The sequence below is a fragment of the Physeter macrocephalus genome, chromosome 19 (assembly GCF_002837175.3).
Source record: "Physeter macrocephalus isolate SW-GA chromosome 19, ASM283717v5, whole genome shotgun sequence".
Taxonomy (NCBI): Eukaryota; Metazoa; Chordata; class Mammalia; order Artiodactyla; family Physeteridae; genus Physeter; species Physeter macrocephalus.
In genome coordinates, this window is record NC_041232.1 from 27,522,446 (window position 1) to 27,540,748 (window position 18,303).

General features: G+C 41.8%; 1 protein-coding gene and 1 long non-coding RNA gene across 2 annotated transcripts in view; one reads left to right on the top strand and one right to left on the bottom strand.

The window, feature by feature from the left end:
- Positions 1–4,468, top strand: part of LOC129391581 (uncharacterized) — a 12,459-nt gene extending 7,991 nt beyond the window's left edge. The window contains exons 3-4 of the long non-coding RNA XR_008615962.1: positions 2,068–2,261; positions 4,255–4,468. This is a non-coding gene — a long non-coding RNA (uncharacterized lncRNA). The remainder of the gene's footprint in view (positions 1–2,067; positions 2,262–4,254) is intronic.
- A 131-nt stretch (positions 4,469–4,599) lies between these two features.
- The window catches only part of RALBP1 (ralA binding protein 1), a 44,244-nt gene continuing 30,540 nt past the window's right edge, over positions 4,600–18,303 (bottom strand). The window contains exons 6-10 of the mRNA XM_055080548.1: positions 17,783–17,914; positions 12,935–13,042; positions 7,318–7,439; positions 6,960–7,083; positions 4,600–6,195 (exon numbers count right to left, since the gene is read on the bottom strand). Coding sequence (XP_054936523.1) covers positions 5,989–6,195; positions 6,960–7,083; positions 7,318–7,439; positions 12,935–13,042; positions 17,783–17,914 — 693 coding nt within the window. The 3' untranslated portion in view covers positions 4,600–5,988. The remainder of the gene's footprint in view (positions 6,196–6,959; positions 7,084–7,317; positions 7,440–12,934; positions 13,043–17,782; positions 17,915–18,303) is intronic.

Sequence of the window (18,303 nt, forward strand, 5' to 3'; positions counted from 1 at the left end):
ATTTTGTTTATCTTCTCAAAGAACTAGCTTTTAGTTTTATTGATCTTTGCTATTGTTTTCTTTGTTTCTATTTCATTTATTTCTGCTCTGGTCTTTATGATTTCTTTCCTTCTGCTAACTTTGGGTTTTGTTTGTTCTTCTTTCTCTAGTTCCTTTAGGTGTAAGGTTAGATTGTTTGAGAGTTTTCTTGTTTCTTGAGGTAGGATTGTATAGCTACAAACTTCCCTCTTAGAACTGCTTTTGCTGCATCCCATAGGTTTTGGATCATTGTGTTTTCATTGTCATTTGTCTCTAGGTATATTTTTATTTCATCTTTGATTTCTTCAGTGATCCCCTGGTTACTTAGTAACGTATTGTTTGGCCTCCATGTGTTTGTGTTTTTTACGTTTTTTTTCCCTGTAATTCATTACTATTCTCATAGTGTTGTGGTATTAATTTTCTGTTTTGATGATCTGTCCATTGGTGTAAGTGAGGTGTTAAAGTCCCCCACTATTATTGTGTTACTGTCGATTTCCTCTTTTATAGCTGTTAGCAGTTGCCTTATTTATTGAGGTGCTCCTATGTTGGGTGCATATATATGTTTATAATTGTTATATCTTCTTCTTGGATTGATCCCTTGATCATTATGTAGTGTCCTTCCTTGTCTCTTGTAACATTCTTTATTTTAAAGTCTATTTTATCTGATATGAGTATTGCTACTCCAGCTTTCTTTTGATTTTCATTGTGCTGAATTCTCTTAACGTTTGCTCGTCTCTAAAGCTTTTGATTTCTCCATCGAATCTGAATGAGATCCTTGCTGGGTAGAGTAATCTTGGTTTGGTTGTAGGTTCTTCCCTTTCATCACTTTAAGTATATCATGTCACTCCCTTTTGGCTTGTAGAGTTTCTGCTGAGAAATCAGCTGTTAACCTTATGGGAGTTCCTTTGTATTATATTTTTTGTTTTTCCCTTGCTGCTTTCAATAATTTTTGTTTTTAATTTTTGCCAATTTGATTACTGTGTGTCTCGGCGTGTTTCTCCTTGGGTTTATCCTGTATGGGACTCGCTGCGCTTCCTGGACTTGGGTGGCTATTTCCTTTCCCATGTTAGGGAAGTTTTCGACTATAATCTCTTCAAATATTTTCTCTGGTCCTTTCTCTCTCTCTTCTCCTGTCTTCCAGGTCACTTATCCGTTCTTCTGCCTCAGTTATTCTGCTATTGATTCCTTCTAGTGTAGTTTTCATTTCAGTTATTGTATTGTGCATCTCTGTTTGTTTGTTCTCTAATTCTTCTAGGTCTTTGTTAAACATTTCTTGCATCTTCTCGATCTTTGCCTCCATTCTTTTTCCGAGGTCCTGGATCATCTCCAGTATCATTATTCTGAATTCTTTCTCTGAAAGGTAGCCCATCTCCACTTCATTTAGTTGTTTTTCTGGGGTTTTATCTTGTTCCTTCATCTGGTACATAGCCCTCTGCCTTTTCATCTTATCTTTCTGTGAATGTCGTTTTTTTCCCACAGGCTGCAGGATTTGGCTATGTTTTTTAAAAAAATAAGTTTTATCAAAATACACTGGTGCAAAATTAGAATTTGATTTTTCACTCTGTTAAAAAGACAAAGTTCTCTTCGATTATTGGTCTGCTCGTTAAAGAACTAGTTTTTGTTTGTTTTACCTTTTAATTAATCTGCCTGGACAGCAAAAATTTTGTACATTACCAAAATAACTGACTCTGCTTCATGTTGTCTTTATCCGGTCTTTTCTTACTTAACAAAACCCAGTCTTCTCAACATAAGGAGCACTAACTTTTGTTTATCTTCTCTATTTGCATTTAATATCTGGTACCATCACTTTGGTGCATTATTATATCATAATGATTTGTGATCCTATTTAATCAAATGTTTGATCCTTTTGACATTCTCTTAAAATCAGATTACTAAATAAGAGTCTTTTTGACCTCATAGTAAACTTTGAGGTTTCCCAGAGGGCTCCTGGAAAATCTCAAAGGATTTGCCTCTCACCTTGTGAAACATAGATGTTAGATTACATTTTTAAGTCTTTTGTCATTTACAGACAGTTACTGTTTTACTCAGATGCTTTTAAAAGTGAGACTCACAGAAAGGACCCTACCGAGGAGTCTTGACCACTGACACCACTGCCAAATTACAAGGTGTTGAACCTCAGGGGTATTTCACAGCTGAAAAAGACTCTGCCGGACATCTGGCCCTGTGCAAACGCTGGAGACCTCAAATCAAACCGACCAGGAAGAGGAGCAGCTGACATCAAGGTAGGATGCTTCCTCCCAAGACGTCAGATCAAAAGGATTAAGAACCTTTCTTTCCTCATTTCTTTCCATTCCTCCTTCCCTCCCTGACCATCCTTTTCCTAACTCCTACCCCATGAAGGCCTTTCTGATTCTTCTGTTCACCTTTTGCCTTGCTCTGGCCTGGAAAGAGAATGCCATTGTCTCAGGCCATTGCCAAGCTGGGTAATCAGACCTCCAAGTTAACTGCTGGACTTGCCAAGAGGCTGATGATCAGGTAGTTCTGTCCATCACAAACTTCGCCCTGATTCCCAAAGTGACAGTTTCTCTGGAACAAACTCAGCCTTCTCTCTATCATATCAGGACCCTGGGTCCACTTCCGCATCTCTGGTTAGCAACCCCAAACCCAGGGAATATTGCATCCAGGCTAAAGAAGGGACACGAGACAAGGGTAACCAGAACAAAACCACCTGTGCAGCCTGCAGATCCTGAAATTTTACTGGCCTCCCTGGCTGTCACCTTTCCACTCCTGAGCCACAGACTCAAGCCAAGATTACCAGAAGGCATTCATGATTCAAAATTCACTTCCCTCAGCAAATCTCCACTCTCCTGGCTAGGAGAAAGTGCAAGTGAGGCTATGATCAGGGACCTCTCCTTAACTCTCAAGGATACTGCAGAATCTGCTGCTAAACCAAGAGCTGCCCAGCAAAAAATCCCCAGACTCTCTGGCCAAAGTTGTTCTTGATAATAGGATAGCTCGTGGTTACCTTTTAGCTGAGCAATGAGGTATGTGTGCTGTGGCCAACACCACCTGGTGCACCTGGATTGACACTTCTGGGGAAGTGAAAATTCAGCTCTGTAAGATCACTGAACAAGCCACGTGGCTTAAGAAAATGATTACTTCAATAGGCTCTTTCTTTGACTTACTTGACTTTGATTGCTTTGGGTCTTGGGGACCCCAGAAATGGGATCATCCTGCTTGGAATAATCATAGTAGCCACCCTGGTGCACTGGATTCTCTCAAAAGCGTTCAATCCATGTTTGCAGCCGCTAACCACCGAGCAAATGATCTCCCTAAGACTGTAACGTCAGAAAAGGAACACAGAACAACCAGCTTAAAGAATGTGAACCCACACGGACTCGGCAAAAGCTGTGAGAGCTCCAGAGCAGTAGCTGGGAGTAGGGCCAATGCCTGAAATCTTGTTCACAATTCTCAGGCTGAGAGTCTGATTAAAAGGGTAGACTTGTTAAAAGACAAAATAGTGGGCCCAAAATGGAGTTCCCTAAACCAACGGCCCCCAACCTTTGTGGCACCAGGGACCAGTTTCATGGAAGACAATTTTTCCATGGGGGGGTGGGGGTGGGACAACAGTTTTGGGATGATTCAAAAGCATTACATTTCTATTATTACATTGTAAAATATAATGAAATAATTAATTATACAACTCACCATAATGCAGAATCAGTGGGAGCCCTGAGCTTGTTTTCACTTGCCACTCACTGATAGGGTTTTGATATGAGTCTGCAAGCAATTGATATATTATGCTCTCTGTGCAGTCAAACCCCTCTGCTAATGATCATCTGTATTTGCAGCCGCTCCCCAGCACTAGCATCACTGCCTCAGCTCCACCTCAGATCATCAGGCATTAGATTCTCATAAGGAGCTGCACCCTAGATCCCTCACATATGCAGTTCACAGAAGGGTTTGCGCTCCTGTGAGAATTTAATGCTGCTGCTGATCTGACAGGAGGCAGAGCTCAGGCGGTAATGCGAGCGATGGGGAGTGGCTGTAAATGCAGATAAACCTTCGCTTGCCTGCCACTCATCTCCTGCTATGCGTCCCAATTCCTAGGTCTGTGGCCCAGGGTTGGGGACCCCTGCCCTAAACGAAGCCCCCACGTCACCAAACTGAGACTTAATCATAGTTTTCACTTCCCCAGAACTGGAACCTGAAACTGTCAATCGGGAGTCACGTGATCAGGACAGTGATCTACCTGACCCCTGCCATCCCCTACAGGAAAGTGACCTGGCCATGACCAACCTTTCTGCCAAATCAGGCCAGCTGACCTGTGCGTTGGCTGGAAGGACAGAGCTCACCTCCCACCAGAACCAGGGCATTGCTCACAGAAGCAGCTGCAGATCCAGGCCAGCTCAGCACGAGCCAGTGTGGAGGAGGAGGAGGATGGCGGCAAAGCCTGCTGACCAGCAAGTGGGCGTTGACTCTGCCGAGGTGAGGGATGCAATGTGAGTTGACACACAAGGTTCTGTGTGCTCCTGGACCTTGAATGAATATCAAACCGACTCCTTGCCAGCTACAGGGCACTCAGTTATTTCAAAGAAAGAACAGGTACGAAAAACGGAATTTTTTTTTCCTCAAATGGCTGTTGAATTTATTTGCTTGATCAATAATGGTCCTGGCAAAAATTAGTTAACCAACACTGAGACAACTGTGATGAAATACTAATTTTAAAAATTCATGACACTGTGATAGAAATTAGAGTTTAAACACAAAAGAATCCCTTCAATATTGCCAGCAAATATAAAATGAATGTAACATGACCGACAGGACGGCAAGAAGGCTTTTATACGTTTATATTTGACACCTGACCGTATTTTCAGTCACTGTAATATCTTCTCTCCAGATTTAAAAAAATAGTATGCTGATTTCTATAACAAAGCTTTTTTCGTACAAAAATCAAATAATGGCCAACAAGTCACAACAGTGCAATAGGTAGAGAATAAAAAACCGCATTAAACAGGTGCTGAAAATAAATACTAACCAGGAGGAGAGGACAGAGCCCTGGGGTGGGGGTGGGGGGTGTTTCCATCACCTTGAGTGTGTGGGGTTTGTCTTCACAGCCGTGAGAGCTGACAACCTCGTGGAGCCACTTATTCGGACACAGCAGGACTGGACCGAGTGCCTACGAGCCGGCCTCCCAGACACCTCGGGTTGCCAGAGACGTGGTGGGGTCAGGACTACAGCTGACTGCAGAGGAAAGCCATTTCCTATCGCTCAGCCTGGTCAACTGGGCACCCAGCAGCAGTTCACCCAGCCCCTGTGGACACTGACAGCTGAAATCTTGTGTAAGAGCATAGCTACCCATCCATATGGCTTATTCAGGCAAAGAGATGAGATGCTTACATTCTAGCCCAAGCAAGCAACCCACGACGTTCTGTTCTAATGGCAGGTTGGGGAAACAGATCCTCTGTGTGGATGCCCCGGGTCTGGGCAGCTGCTCCCACGACCCAGTGACAGGCATCTGCTGACCCCAGGCAGCAGGAGCCAGGTGGCTGTGGTGACCTGGGCCTGGGGTGTGGGGTGGGGAAGGTCACCCCCGTGAGAGCCACTCGGGCCAGTCGGGAAACGTGAGGTGGCTCCCAGGACAGAATCTGCACCGCGGAGGCGTGAAGGCACAGGCGAGAATGGCGGGCAGCGGAGACCCTGGAAGGGGACACGGCGCGGGCAGGAGTGGGGCTGCCTTGTTTGGTTCCCCCTTGAACGAGAGAAAAATCCTGATTCTGCCGTAATAAAAAAGCAAAGAAAGACGATTTTTGGTTTAAAAAGAAGCCACTCAAGGGTTAAAAGTTATTTTAACAAAGGAAATTAATCTTCAAAGAAGCTGACACTAGCTGGAAACTCATCTGTGCCCGACAAGCCCGCACCGCGTGCCGCTCTGTCGTTGTGTCACCTGCGCTGAGCGCCGCCCGCGTGGAGGAGGCGTCTTTACAGTGGGGACAGCAGAGGCGGCGCTCAGATGGGCGTTTCCTTCCTGTCCCTCCCGGGCGACGGCCGGGGCTGCTCCTTGCTGCCCGGGGGCGGCTCCCTGGTGACGGGCTCGGGCTCAGCCTGGGGCTCGGGCCGGGCGCGCTGCAGCTGGAGTAAGCGGAGCTGCACCCGCAGCTCAATGATGGCCTCACGCTCCTCGTGAATCGCCTGGTTCAGGTGGTTGTTCTTGATCTTGAGGGACAGGGACAACAGTGCTCACGTCAGCAAAAAGGCTGCAAGACGACAACTCCCGCTGACAACAGAAACCTGGTGCCACACCGGAGCTACCCGCCCTTGGTCAGCAAAGTCCAGGTGACGCCCCGCCCCGCAGACCTCTCTCCTCCGGCAGGGGCCGGCTGCTCAGCCCCGCTCGCTCGGTGCCCTTCCCGGGGCCCATCCCTTCCCTTCCTGCCCACTCCAAGCAGCACTGTGCCAACCTGGGGGGTGGCCAGATGGGGCGGGGGCCCTTGTTCAGACCAGGGGGCTATTCCCTTCGTTGCAGCAGCCTGACCTACAGCCCGAGCGCTGAAGTTCTGGAGGACCGTTTTCCTACTCAGCATGTTTGTATGCTCTGTAAAATGCTGAGCAGGACGAGGTGCTGCCAGCTGGCCCGTCTCCCACGGCCCACTGGCCTCGGCCCGTGGCTCTGGGGAGAGGACTCCCAAGCTGGGATCCGGTGTGGAATTGCCTGATCTGTCCCGGCACCTGCCTGAGGGAGGGGAAGCCACCCACCACCCTCGGGCTCCTCTGTGAGGAGGGGAGGGCGAGAAGGGAGACTCTGGTCAGCGTGCTGCTGGCTCCCCGTGCCGTGTACACCCTGCGCGCTCCCGGGGGGACACCCCCCAAAGTCCCCCTCCTCGGCCTACCCGTCGGTCACCGAGGGCAAACAGAACACGTCTGCCAGGAGGCCCGCGCTTGCCAGGACCTCAGTGCAGCCTCGGGTCCCCCGCGCCCACCTCCAGCTCCTCGTTCTGCCGCTGCAGGTCCTGCAGGATGAGCTGCAGCTCGTCCTCATCCTCGCTCTCGCTCTCGCTCTCCGATGAGTACTCCTCGGTCTCGCTGCGGCCGTGCTGCTGGCGGCTGCGCGGGGACAGGGCGGGAAGCGCGTTACAGGCCAGCAGAGACAGGCCCGTCGTCTGCCTCTAGACTGACCAGCTTTCCGTAGCTGCACTCGATACCGCACCGTCCTTAAGACTTAATAAAGAAGAAACTGAAGGGTCACTCTGACGCCTCCACACAGAAGGCTGAGCGCTGGCCACCTGTGCTCGCGCGGCAGTCAGCATCCCTGGAAACCAGCCCACGGCTCTCCCTCACCTCTGGATCTCGGCGATCTCCGCTCGGAGGCGTTCCATCTCTTCTTTCTCCGAGGCGATCTGTCGGCGCAGGAACTGCTCCATGGCCAGGAGCTCCTCCTGTTCAGTCAGGATCTCATTCTCCTAAATAATGACCACTGGTGAACACTTTGAAGAGTCCGAGTCTAGGAAATGTCACTCTTTTGGGGTCTCCTGTCACCCTGAATTGTTTCGCCCCCTACACTAACACACAAGTTATGGGAAAGCTTGTACTGCACACCCAAAAAATACCCCATTTCCCTAATGTCAAGAAAGGCTTCTTTGAGAAAAGGTAGACTAAGTTGTTTGGGAGGAATGACTAGATTTTTCTCAAGACATAAAACGCCACTTAGGAATCCTTCTTTTGCAAAGGCTCTGCATGCCGCCAGCACACTGGGCACAAAGCAAAGTTCAAGTGACTCCGTGTGTTTTTGCTTCCCAGTCCTTGCTGAATGCCTTCCCACCAAGAGAATCTATTTTAGGGCCACGGTGGGCTTTGACAGTGTCACTAGGAAAGGAGGACCCAGGAGATGAGCAGGTGGTATCGGCATCATCTGAAAGTAGGTCTAGTGATGGAAAGATGTTCACAGAAGAAATCTTTTCTCCTCACCACAAGCCACCATCCTCCTCAACCCATGTCCCCAGAGATAATATTTAAACAGTAAATATTCTTCTTTAACAGAATATGCATTTCTAAAACTGATTAGCTCACCTAAGGGGATAAATCCCTATCTGCCCAAGATCTAGCTAGCCCTTTCAACCTAGTGAAAAGAACCAAAGCAGACAAAACATAGGAGGTAACAGAGATGGAAAGCTACAGAAATGAGCTGGAGGCAGCGAAGGTCTACAGCACTTTTTTCCAAACTAACAGGTAGCAAGAGGATAAGAACCTGTGATCAAACGTGAAAGACGCTAGGGTCAAGTTCTAAAGTCAACTACCCAAAGCCTCCCATGTGCATAAAGAATCTCTCTCGGAGATGTGATATACATATTCCCCAGGTGTTTCCAAATGCAGAGATGCTCATCCTTTACCTCAGTGCACTTAGGAAAGCTACTGTTCCAAGAAATACCAGATTGAAAACTCTGAAATAAAGACATATTTGGGACTTGATTCTCTCTTCAGGGGAGAAGGGTTATACGTCCCTGGTAGGCAAAACAATGTATTTTCAGAAGTGACAAAAAAGGATTGAAACTTGTAGGGCTTTAGGTATCCCACATATGTGAGTTTCTGGGAGCACCGACTATGCTGTCAGAGCCTAAAACTTCATTCCTTTCTGGTTAAACTCTGGGAATTTCCAGAACAGAGTAAGGTTGAGTGAGAAATTCAGAAAGAAAAGAGCTCATCTTTAGCTCTCTGCCTGGAATACAGTAGATACTCAAGAGCTGTTTGCCAAATCGATTAATGAATAATCAAACAATTCATCTCCAACAATTGACTTTCACCTGCAAAGAATAAAATAAAATATCTAAAAGGTGTTATTAGCAACAACTATCAGCTAAAATCTGTTACATTTCAAGGATCTCAAACTTTGTGACATCAGGAAGAACAAATTTTGAAATACTGAAGTCCAATCTCATTAATATGGAACAACTACACTAATTTGTAAATTAGGGGAAATACCTATGACTCAAGACCTGTGTGTGAGTGAAATGAGATGAAATAAAACATCTAGAACAGTTTCCAGTAAGAAGCAATCACTCAGTACAAAAGGTAGTTTCTTCCTCCAGCTGAACATTTACGCAAACACCACATACAGGTAGGGCCAAATACAACAAGTAAGCCCCTCTAAAACCTCTAAATCTTCTTATAAGTTTGGTTAAAAGATTAACACCTCTGTAGTTGAGCTTCTCAAATTATAATATAAAATGACCATCAGCAGTCTGGCTGGCAACACACTCCTGAACAACCAATGGGTCAAAGAAGAAATCAGATATTATCTTGAGGCAAATGCAAATGGAAGCACACAACATACCAAAACTTAAGGGACACAGAAAGAGCAGTTTGAAGAGGGAAGTTTATAGTGCCAAATGCCTACACTAAGAAAAAAGACTTCAAACAGTGTATACCTCAAGGAACTAGAGAAAGAACAAACTAAACCTAAAATTAGCAAAAAGAAAATACTAAAATCAGAGCAAAAATAAATGAAATGGAGACAAGAAAAGCAATACCAAAGGTCAATGAAATGAAGAATTGGTTTTTTAAAAGATAAATAAAATTGACAAACCTTTACCTAGATTAAGAGGGGACTTAAATAAAATTATAAATGAAAGAGGAAACATTACAAATGATACCACAGAAATACAAAGAATTATAAGATACTACGATGATGCCAACAAACTAGATAACCTAGAAAAACTGGGTAAGTTTTTGTTGTTGTTGTTGTTTTGATTCCCTCTATCTGCCATTTCTTCCTGGGTAAGTTCTTAGAGGCATTAAAACCCACCAAGACTGAATCATGAAAAAAATAGAAAATCTGAACAGACCAATAACGAGTAAAAAGATTGACCCAGTAGTCAAAAACCTCCCAACCAAGAAAAGAGCAGAACCAGATAGCTTCATGGGTGAATTCTACCAAACATTTAAAGAAGAATTAACACCAATCCTTCTCAAGCTCTTCTGGAAAATTGAAGAGGCAGGAACACTCCCAAACACATTTTACGAGGCCAGCATCACCCTCGTGCCAGAGCCAGATACAGATACCACAAGAAAAGAAAGTTAGAGGCCACTATCCCTGATGCACACAACATGCAAAAGTCCTCAAAAATCATGCTAACAAACCAAATTCAACAATACATTAAAAAGATCATACACCACGATCAGGTGGGATTTATCTCTGGGATACAAGGATAAGGATGGTTCAACATAACACAAACCAATAATGTGATACACCACATTAACAACATGAGGGATAAAAATCGTATTATCGCAAAAGATTCAAAAAAGCATTTGACAAAATTCAACATCCTTTCATAATAAAAACTCTCAACAAAGTGAGTATAGAAGGAACATACACAGTGACATGATATGCTCATATGACAGGCCCACAGATAACATTATACCCCAGCGAAAGGCTGAAAGCATTTCTTCTAAGATCAGAAAAAAGACAAGATGTCCATTCTGTTCAATATAGTACTGAAGTCCTAGCCAGAGTAAGTAAACAAGACATAAAAGGTATCCAAACTGTAAAGAATTAAAATTGTTTGCAGATGACATGATCTTATACACAGAAAACCATAAAGATTCCACCAAATAAGTGTCAGAACTAATAAACAAATTTAATAAAGTTGCAGAATACAAAATCAACATACAAAAATCAGTTGCATTTCTACATGCTAACAACCATCTGAAAAAGAAATCAAGAAAACAATTCCATTTACAATAGCATAAAAAAAGGCAATAAATTTAACCACAGAGGTGAAATATCTGTACACTGAAAACTATAAAACATAAATGAAAGAAATTGAAGAAGACACAAAAATAAATGGAAAGATATCCCATGTTCATGGATTGGAGAAAATAATGTTAAAATTTCCATACTACCAAAGTGATCTACAGATTCATTGGAATCTCTATCAAAATTCCAATGGAGTTTCTCACAGAAATAGAAAAAACAATCCTATCATTCATACAGAACCACAAAAGACTGTAATAAATAGCCAAAGCAATCTCTCTCTTTTTTTTAGCCAAAGCAATCTTAAATGAGATGAACAAAGTTGGAGGCATCATCCTACAGTCAAAACAGTGTGGTACTGGCATAAAAAAACAGACATATACACCAATGGAGCAGAACCAAGTCCAGAAATAAATCCACACATCTGTAGTTAATTGATCTTTGACAAGGATGCTACTACACAATGGAGAAAGGACAGGCTCTTTAATAAACGGTGTTGAGAAACTGGTTTTCCGCATGCAAAAGAGTGAAAATGAACCCTTACCTTATCTCACTCCATACACAGTAATCACCTCAAAATGGAGTAAAGACTTAAATATAAGACCTGAAACCATAAAACTATTAGAAGAAAACACAGGGAGAAAGTTTCTTGGCATTGAGTCTGAGCAATAATTTTTTAGATATGACCCCAGAAGCACAAATATACAATAGACAAATGGGACTGCATCAAACTAAAAAGCTTCCACATAGCAAAGGAAACAAAGGAGTGAAGAGACAATCTATGGAATGACAGAAAATATTTGCAAACCCTACCTCTGATAGGGAGTTAACGTACATACAAAGAACTCAAACAACTCAACAGTAAGAAAACAAACAACCCAATTAAAAAATGGGCAAAGGACCTAAATAAACATTTCTCAAAAGAAGACATACAAATGGCCAGATATATGAAAAGATGCCCAATGTCACTGATCATCAGGGAAAAGCAAATCAAAACCACAATGAGATAACACCTTCCACCTGTCAGAATGGCTTTTATCAAAAAAACAAAAGATAACAAGTGCTGGCGAGGACGTGGAGCAAGGAAACCCTTGTGCTGTTTTAGTGGGAAGGTAAATTGAGGCAGCCACTATGGAAAACAGTATGGAGGTTCCTCCAAAAATACAAAATAGAACTATCACGCGATCTAGCAATCCCACTTCTGGATATATATCCAAAGTAAATGAAAACAGGGTATTGAAGAAATATCTGCACCCCCATGTTCACTGCAGCATTATTCACAATAGTCAAAATATGAAAATAATCAAATGGTCAATGGATCAATGAATAGATGTGATATATATATATTTATAATACACATGTATATACGCACACACACACATATATATATAAAAACATATATAAAAAACATATAGGGACTTCCCTGGTGGTCCAGTGGTTAAGAATCTGTCTCGCAATGTTGGGGATGCCGGTTCGATCCCTGGTTGGGGAACTAAGATCCCACATGCTGCAGGGCAACTAAGCCCACACGCCATAACTAGAGAGAAGCCCGCGCACACACTGCAATGAAGCGAAGAGCCCAAGCACCACAATGAAAAATCCCACGTGCCACAACTAAGACCCGACACAGCCAAAAAAACAAATAAATACTTAAAAAATACAACATGTAAACACATACATATAAATACACACACCATGAATATTAATCAGACATAAGAAGGCAATCCTGCCATTTAATACAGCGTAGATCAACCTGGAGGACATTAGGCTAAGTGAAATAAGCCAGACAGAAAAAGACAAATACTGTACAATCTCACTCATTTGTGGAATCTAAGAAAAAGTCGAGTTCATAGAAGCAGAGAGTCGAACAGTGGTTACCAGGGGCTGGAGGGTGGGGAAAATAGGGAGGTATTGGTCAAAAAATACAAAGTTGCACTTAATGTTGAATAACTAAGTCTAGAGATCTAATAATGATGATGATACTTAATGATACTGTACTGAATACTGGAAATATACTACGGGAGCACCTGAAGGTGCTCTCATCACAAAAGAAAGGTAACTGTGTGAGAGGTTAATGTTAATTAGCTTGATTGCAGTAATCATTTCACTATGTAGAGGTGTATCAAATCATCATGTTGTACACCTTAAATATATACAATTTTTATTTTAAAAGAATCTTGCAAAATAGAGAAAAAGAGTTTAGCTTACCTGGGCAAGAAGAATATTTATGACTTCTTCATTTTCATTCATTTCTTCTTTGGAAACATCCTCTTTTGAAAGACTGGCTATCTCTTGTGCAATCTTGGTTTCACACTCCTGTCAAGTGAGAGAAATGAAAAGCACTGGTCAGCCTACTGTTAACACATTCAACAAATTCCCACCATCACCAGTCCAGAAGTTTCCTTCTCACCTCCTAGAACTGAAAAAATAAGAGTGACACAGTCAGCTGAACCATCTGGACATATGGGCATCTGCTAACTGGGCTTTGAAAATAATGTGTGGATCTCAGTCTGTGGCTGCACTGGAAGAAAAATGTTCAATTGTAATATGCTCACCATTTCTGGAACCCTCCTACATAAATTACCTTCTGTAATACTTTTTTTTTTTGGAGGGGGTTGATTTTAAGCATACAGTTCAACTGGTTTTGACGACTGTATACAGTCAAGTAACCACCATCACAATCACGACACTGAACATCTCCGTCACCACGAAGTGCCCTTGGGCTCTTCCACCATCTGCTGCCCCTGGCAACCACTAACCTCCTTTCCACTGCTCTGGTTTTTCCTTTTCTTATGTTTCATATAAACTGAATTAATCAGTAAGTAGTCTTTTTTATCTGGCACATTGCTAATTTTGATTCATCTATTTTGTCGTTTGTATCAGTAGTTTACTGAGTAATATGCCATGATGCGAATGTACCCCAATTTTTCATCCATTCACCAGCTGATGGACATTTCGGTCCTTTCTAATTTTGAGCAATTTTAACGAGACCTGTTATGAACACTGTGTATTTGGCTTTGTGTGGGTATATGCCTTCTTTTGTTAGATAAATACCTAGGAGTGGGATTGCTGGGTCAGATGGTAAACTCATGCTTAACTTTAAAAGAAAATGCCAACTGTTTTCCAAAATGATTGAACCAAGAGCAATACAGGAGAGTTCCAGCTGCTCCACATTCTTGTCAACACTTGGTATTTTTAATTTTAGTCATTCTGGTTGGTGTGTAGTAGTACATCTCGTGATTTTAAGTTGTATTTCCTTAATGACTAATGATGTTCAGCATCTTCACATGTGCTTATTTACCATCCATATATAATCTTCAGTAAAGTACCTGTTCAAATTTTTGCCTTTTTAAAATTGAATTGTTATCGTAACAAATGTACCACTCTGGCAGGAGATGCTGATAATGAGGGAGGCTAAGCATGAGGGCGGAAGGGGTATATGGGAATTCTCTGTACCTTTCCCTCAATTCTGCTATGAACCTAAAACTGTTCCAAAAAAATAAAGTTTAAAAAAAACTGGTTTGTCTTAAGAGTTTTTTATACATACTACTTCAAGTCCTTTATCAAGTGTGTTTTTTGCAACTATTTTGTCAAAGTCTCTGGCTTGCATATTCATCTTCTTAATATCTTTTGAAGAGCATGTTTTGATGAAATGTAATTTACCAAATTTTTCTTTCACAGTTCAAGGATTTTGTGTCCTATTTAAGAAATCACTCAAACAGCTCATACAACTCAGTAACAACAAAACAAAAAACCCAATCAAAAATGGGCAGAAGACCTAAATAGACATTTCTCCAAGGAAGAAATACAGATGGCCAACAGGCACATGAAAAGATGAAATCATCATCGCTAATTATTAGAGAAATGCAAATTAAAACTACAATGAGGTACCACCTCACTGGTCAGAATGGCCATCATTAAAAACCCTACAAATAATAAATGTTGCAGAAGGTGTGGAGAGAAGGGAACCCTCCTACACTGTTGGTGGGAATGTAAATTGGTGCAGGTTCCTCAAAACACTAAAAAACAGAGTTGCCATTATGATCCAGCAATCCCACTCCTGGGCATATATCCAGACAAAACTATAATTCGAAAAGATACATACACCCCTATGTTCACAGCAGCACTATTCACAATAGCCAAGACATGGAAACTACCTAAATGTCCATTGACAGATGGATAAAGATGATGTGGTATATATATAAAGGAATATTACTCAGCCATAAAAAAAAGCCATTTGCAGCTACATGGATAGACCTAGAGATTATCATACTAAGTGAAGTAAGTCAGAAAGAGAAAGACAAATACCATATATATCACTTATATGTGGAATCTAAAACATGACTCAAATAAAACATGTACGAAACTGAAACAGGCTCACAGACATACAGAACAGACTTGTGGTTGCCAAGGGGGAGAGGGGTAGGAGAGGGATGATGGATTAGGAGTTTGGGATTAGCCGATGCAAACTAGTATATATATAGGATGGATAAACAACAGGGTCCTACTGTTTAGCACAGGGAACTATATTCAATATCCTGTGAAAAACCATATGGAAAAGAATATGAAAAAGAATATATATACGTATAACTGAGGAACTTTGCTGTACAGCAGAAATTAACACAACACTGTAAATCAACCATACTGCAATAAAATTAAAAAAAAAAAATCACTGCCTAAGCCAAAGTCAGTAAGATCTTCTCCTCTGTTTACTTCTGGAAGTTTTTTTAGGTCTTAGTGTATGATTCATTTGGAGCTAATTTTTGTATATGTTGTGTGGAAAGAGGGAAAAAGTCAGGTTCTTTTTTTTTTTTTTTTTTTTTTGCATATAAATATCCAATTGTTCCAGCACCATTTGTTGAAAAGAAAATCCTTCCCTAGTCAATTGTCTTAGCATCTTTGTTGAAAATTAACTGCCCACACATGTGTTGGTCTATTTCTAGACTTTCTTTTCTATGTCTATCCTTATCCAATATCGACTATCTTGATTACTATAGCTTTACAGTAAGTCTTAGTATCAGGTAGTGTGAGCCCTCCAATGTTGTCCTTTTTCAAAACTGTTTAGGCTATTCTTGGTCATTTGTATTTCCACACAGATTTTAGAAGAGCTTGTTAATTTCTACCAAAATCACCTGTTTAGATTTTGATTGGAATTGAATCCACAGATCAATCTGGAAAAACCTAACATCTTAACAATATTGAGATATAAATATATTTTTAATTTATGTCTTGTTTTTTAGGTTCACTATCCAATAGTTCATTGCGAATATACAGAAATACAATAGACTTGTACATCTGATCCTGTATGCTACAATGTCGCTAAAGTCACTTACTCGATTTTGTACAGATTCCTTAGGATTTTATATAGAGACAATCACATCATCTACATATAAAGACTGATTTCTCTCCAATCCATATGCCTTTTTTTCTTGTTTGAGTGCACTGGCTAGAACGACCTCCAGTACAATGTTGAATAGAAGTGGTAAAAGCAGAAATTGCTTGCTTGTATACCCAATCTTAGAGGAAAGCATTCAGACTTTCACCATTAAGCACAATGTAAATCAGAGATTTTTTCTGTAAATGCCCTTTATCGGGCTGAAAGGCAGTGACTGCAAGATTCTGTCACGAGTTAAGTGTCAAATTCTGCCAAATGCTTTCTCTGCATCTACTGACACGATCTTGTGGTTTCTTATTTTTAGTCTGTTAATATAATGAGTTATATTACTTCTATCTTTAAAAGTCATTTATTCCTCAAAGTTGAAATCAACTTGATGGAACCTTTGGAGCACTTTGTGAATTAATAAGCAGACATGAAAAGATAGCATCAAGAAACTGGCAAAGTAGAGGTAATGCATCCCTTTCTATATTGGCTCTGGTTTGCTATGTCACAATTCCTTTATCCAAGAGAGATGCAGGAACAAGAGAAAGGAAGCTGAGCCCACGTGAGCCTGTCCTGGGTCAGAGACCCTTCATTAAAGGCTGATGGGCAACGCCACGTGGTGGACAGTGACCACAGGAGGACTGGTTGGTCTGTCACTAAAACCTGATGCCAGGCCGAATCATGAAGGGAATAATTAATTAATTAAAAACAGGCACTGGAAGCAAAAGATAGGTAATCTGGCAAGTGGGGAAAAAGGAAGAAAAATACACAGAGGGCGTCTGCTAGTCCTAGAGTGCAGGTGTAGAAACTCCATCACAGCTTCCTTCCTGACAAAGCTATCCCCACATAAGTGCAAACTGCTGCCCTCGAAGCAACATGGCTTGTCTTGTCTTGTAGCAAAACCACAACTGTGACCCACCATGGACCATGCTGTCCCACTCTGACAAATGCTAACTCATGTTCCATGGAAGTGCTCTTTGGACCCTGGCATTGAATCTGCACGTGGGTTGTAAGAGGGTCCAGAGATTTGGGACCTCGGCCTTGGCGTTGCCAGGAAACTCAGAGTCCCAGCGCCAAGCAACACACACTAAACTAGAGGGAGACCAACAGTCTGGCTCACGAACCCAAAGCTCATCAGGAGGCACACACCACCCTGCCTGTTACCAGGTAAAGAAAGCCCCTCCTGATCTTCGGTACCTCCGTGTGTTTCTAAAGAGCTGACTCAAAGCCCTCAAACTCTCCTGCAGTGTTTGAAACATATCACCATCTGACTGCTTCTCACGCCTGGAAACCTGTTTACAGGTACAACCAAGCAGGAAATGACAAACCATCTTTTAGCCAAATAGTCTGTTTAATTAAAAAACTCAACTTTCTAAATTAAATGAAGCATTTCCCTGATACCAAGCTGAAGGATCAATAATCCAGAACTGGGAACATGTGAACAAATCTCCCATCAGGGAACTTCCCCTCAAAAGGTATTTACACTGGGTTGGCCAAAAAGGTCGTTCGGCTTTTTTTTTTTTTTTTTTAAACAAAAACCCGAACGAACTTTTCAGCCAACCCAATATAAATTGGGTCGTACTTTAAATAACTTAAAATGGTATATAAAAGATTCCAGAGCACTCTTTTTACATTTCATTATAAACATGATGTGCCAAAATAATAAATTTACTCACTTGTCTTTTAGCTTCTCTCAGTTTTCTTTTGAGGGCTGTCAGAATTCTTTGTACTTCCCATAATCTTTCCTCTTTAGATAAATCCTTTATCCCACCCTGCAGATCTCGATGTAAACAGTTCAAAAGAAACTCCTAGAAAGTAACACACCACACACTGTATAGGATTCCATGTCTTGTCATCTTAAAATAAAACCACATGCAATTTCTAAAAATGCAGAATCAACTACTTTTCAATTATCATTAAAAAAATGACAATGCATGAATTGTTTTGTCAAGGCTATGACTGAAAAATCATCTTTATTTTTTCTGCCTGAGCACTGGGTTCTAATCCGTCAATTTACAATGGTTCCCAGTAGTCAATTCACCTCCCTTCCCCCAACACATCAACTACTAAGAAATGGGAGCTCAGAGCAGACAAAAGGGAAGAAAGGCAAGCAGGGATTTGATAACTTGTATGCAAACAAAAGATGTAATAATTATCAAATGTAAGTAAACGTCTTAGCCTTGAATTTCTTATTGAG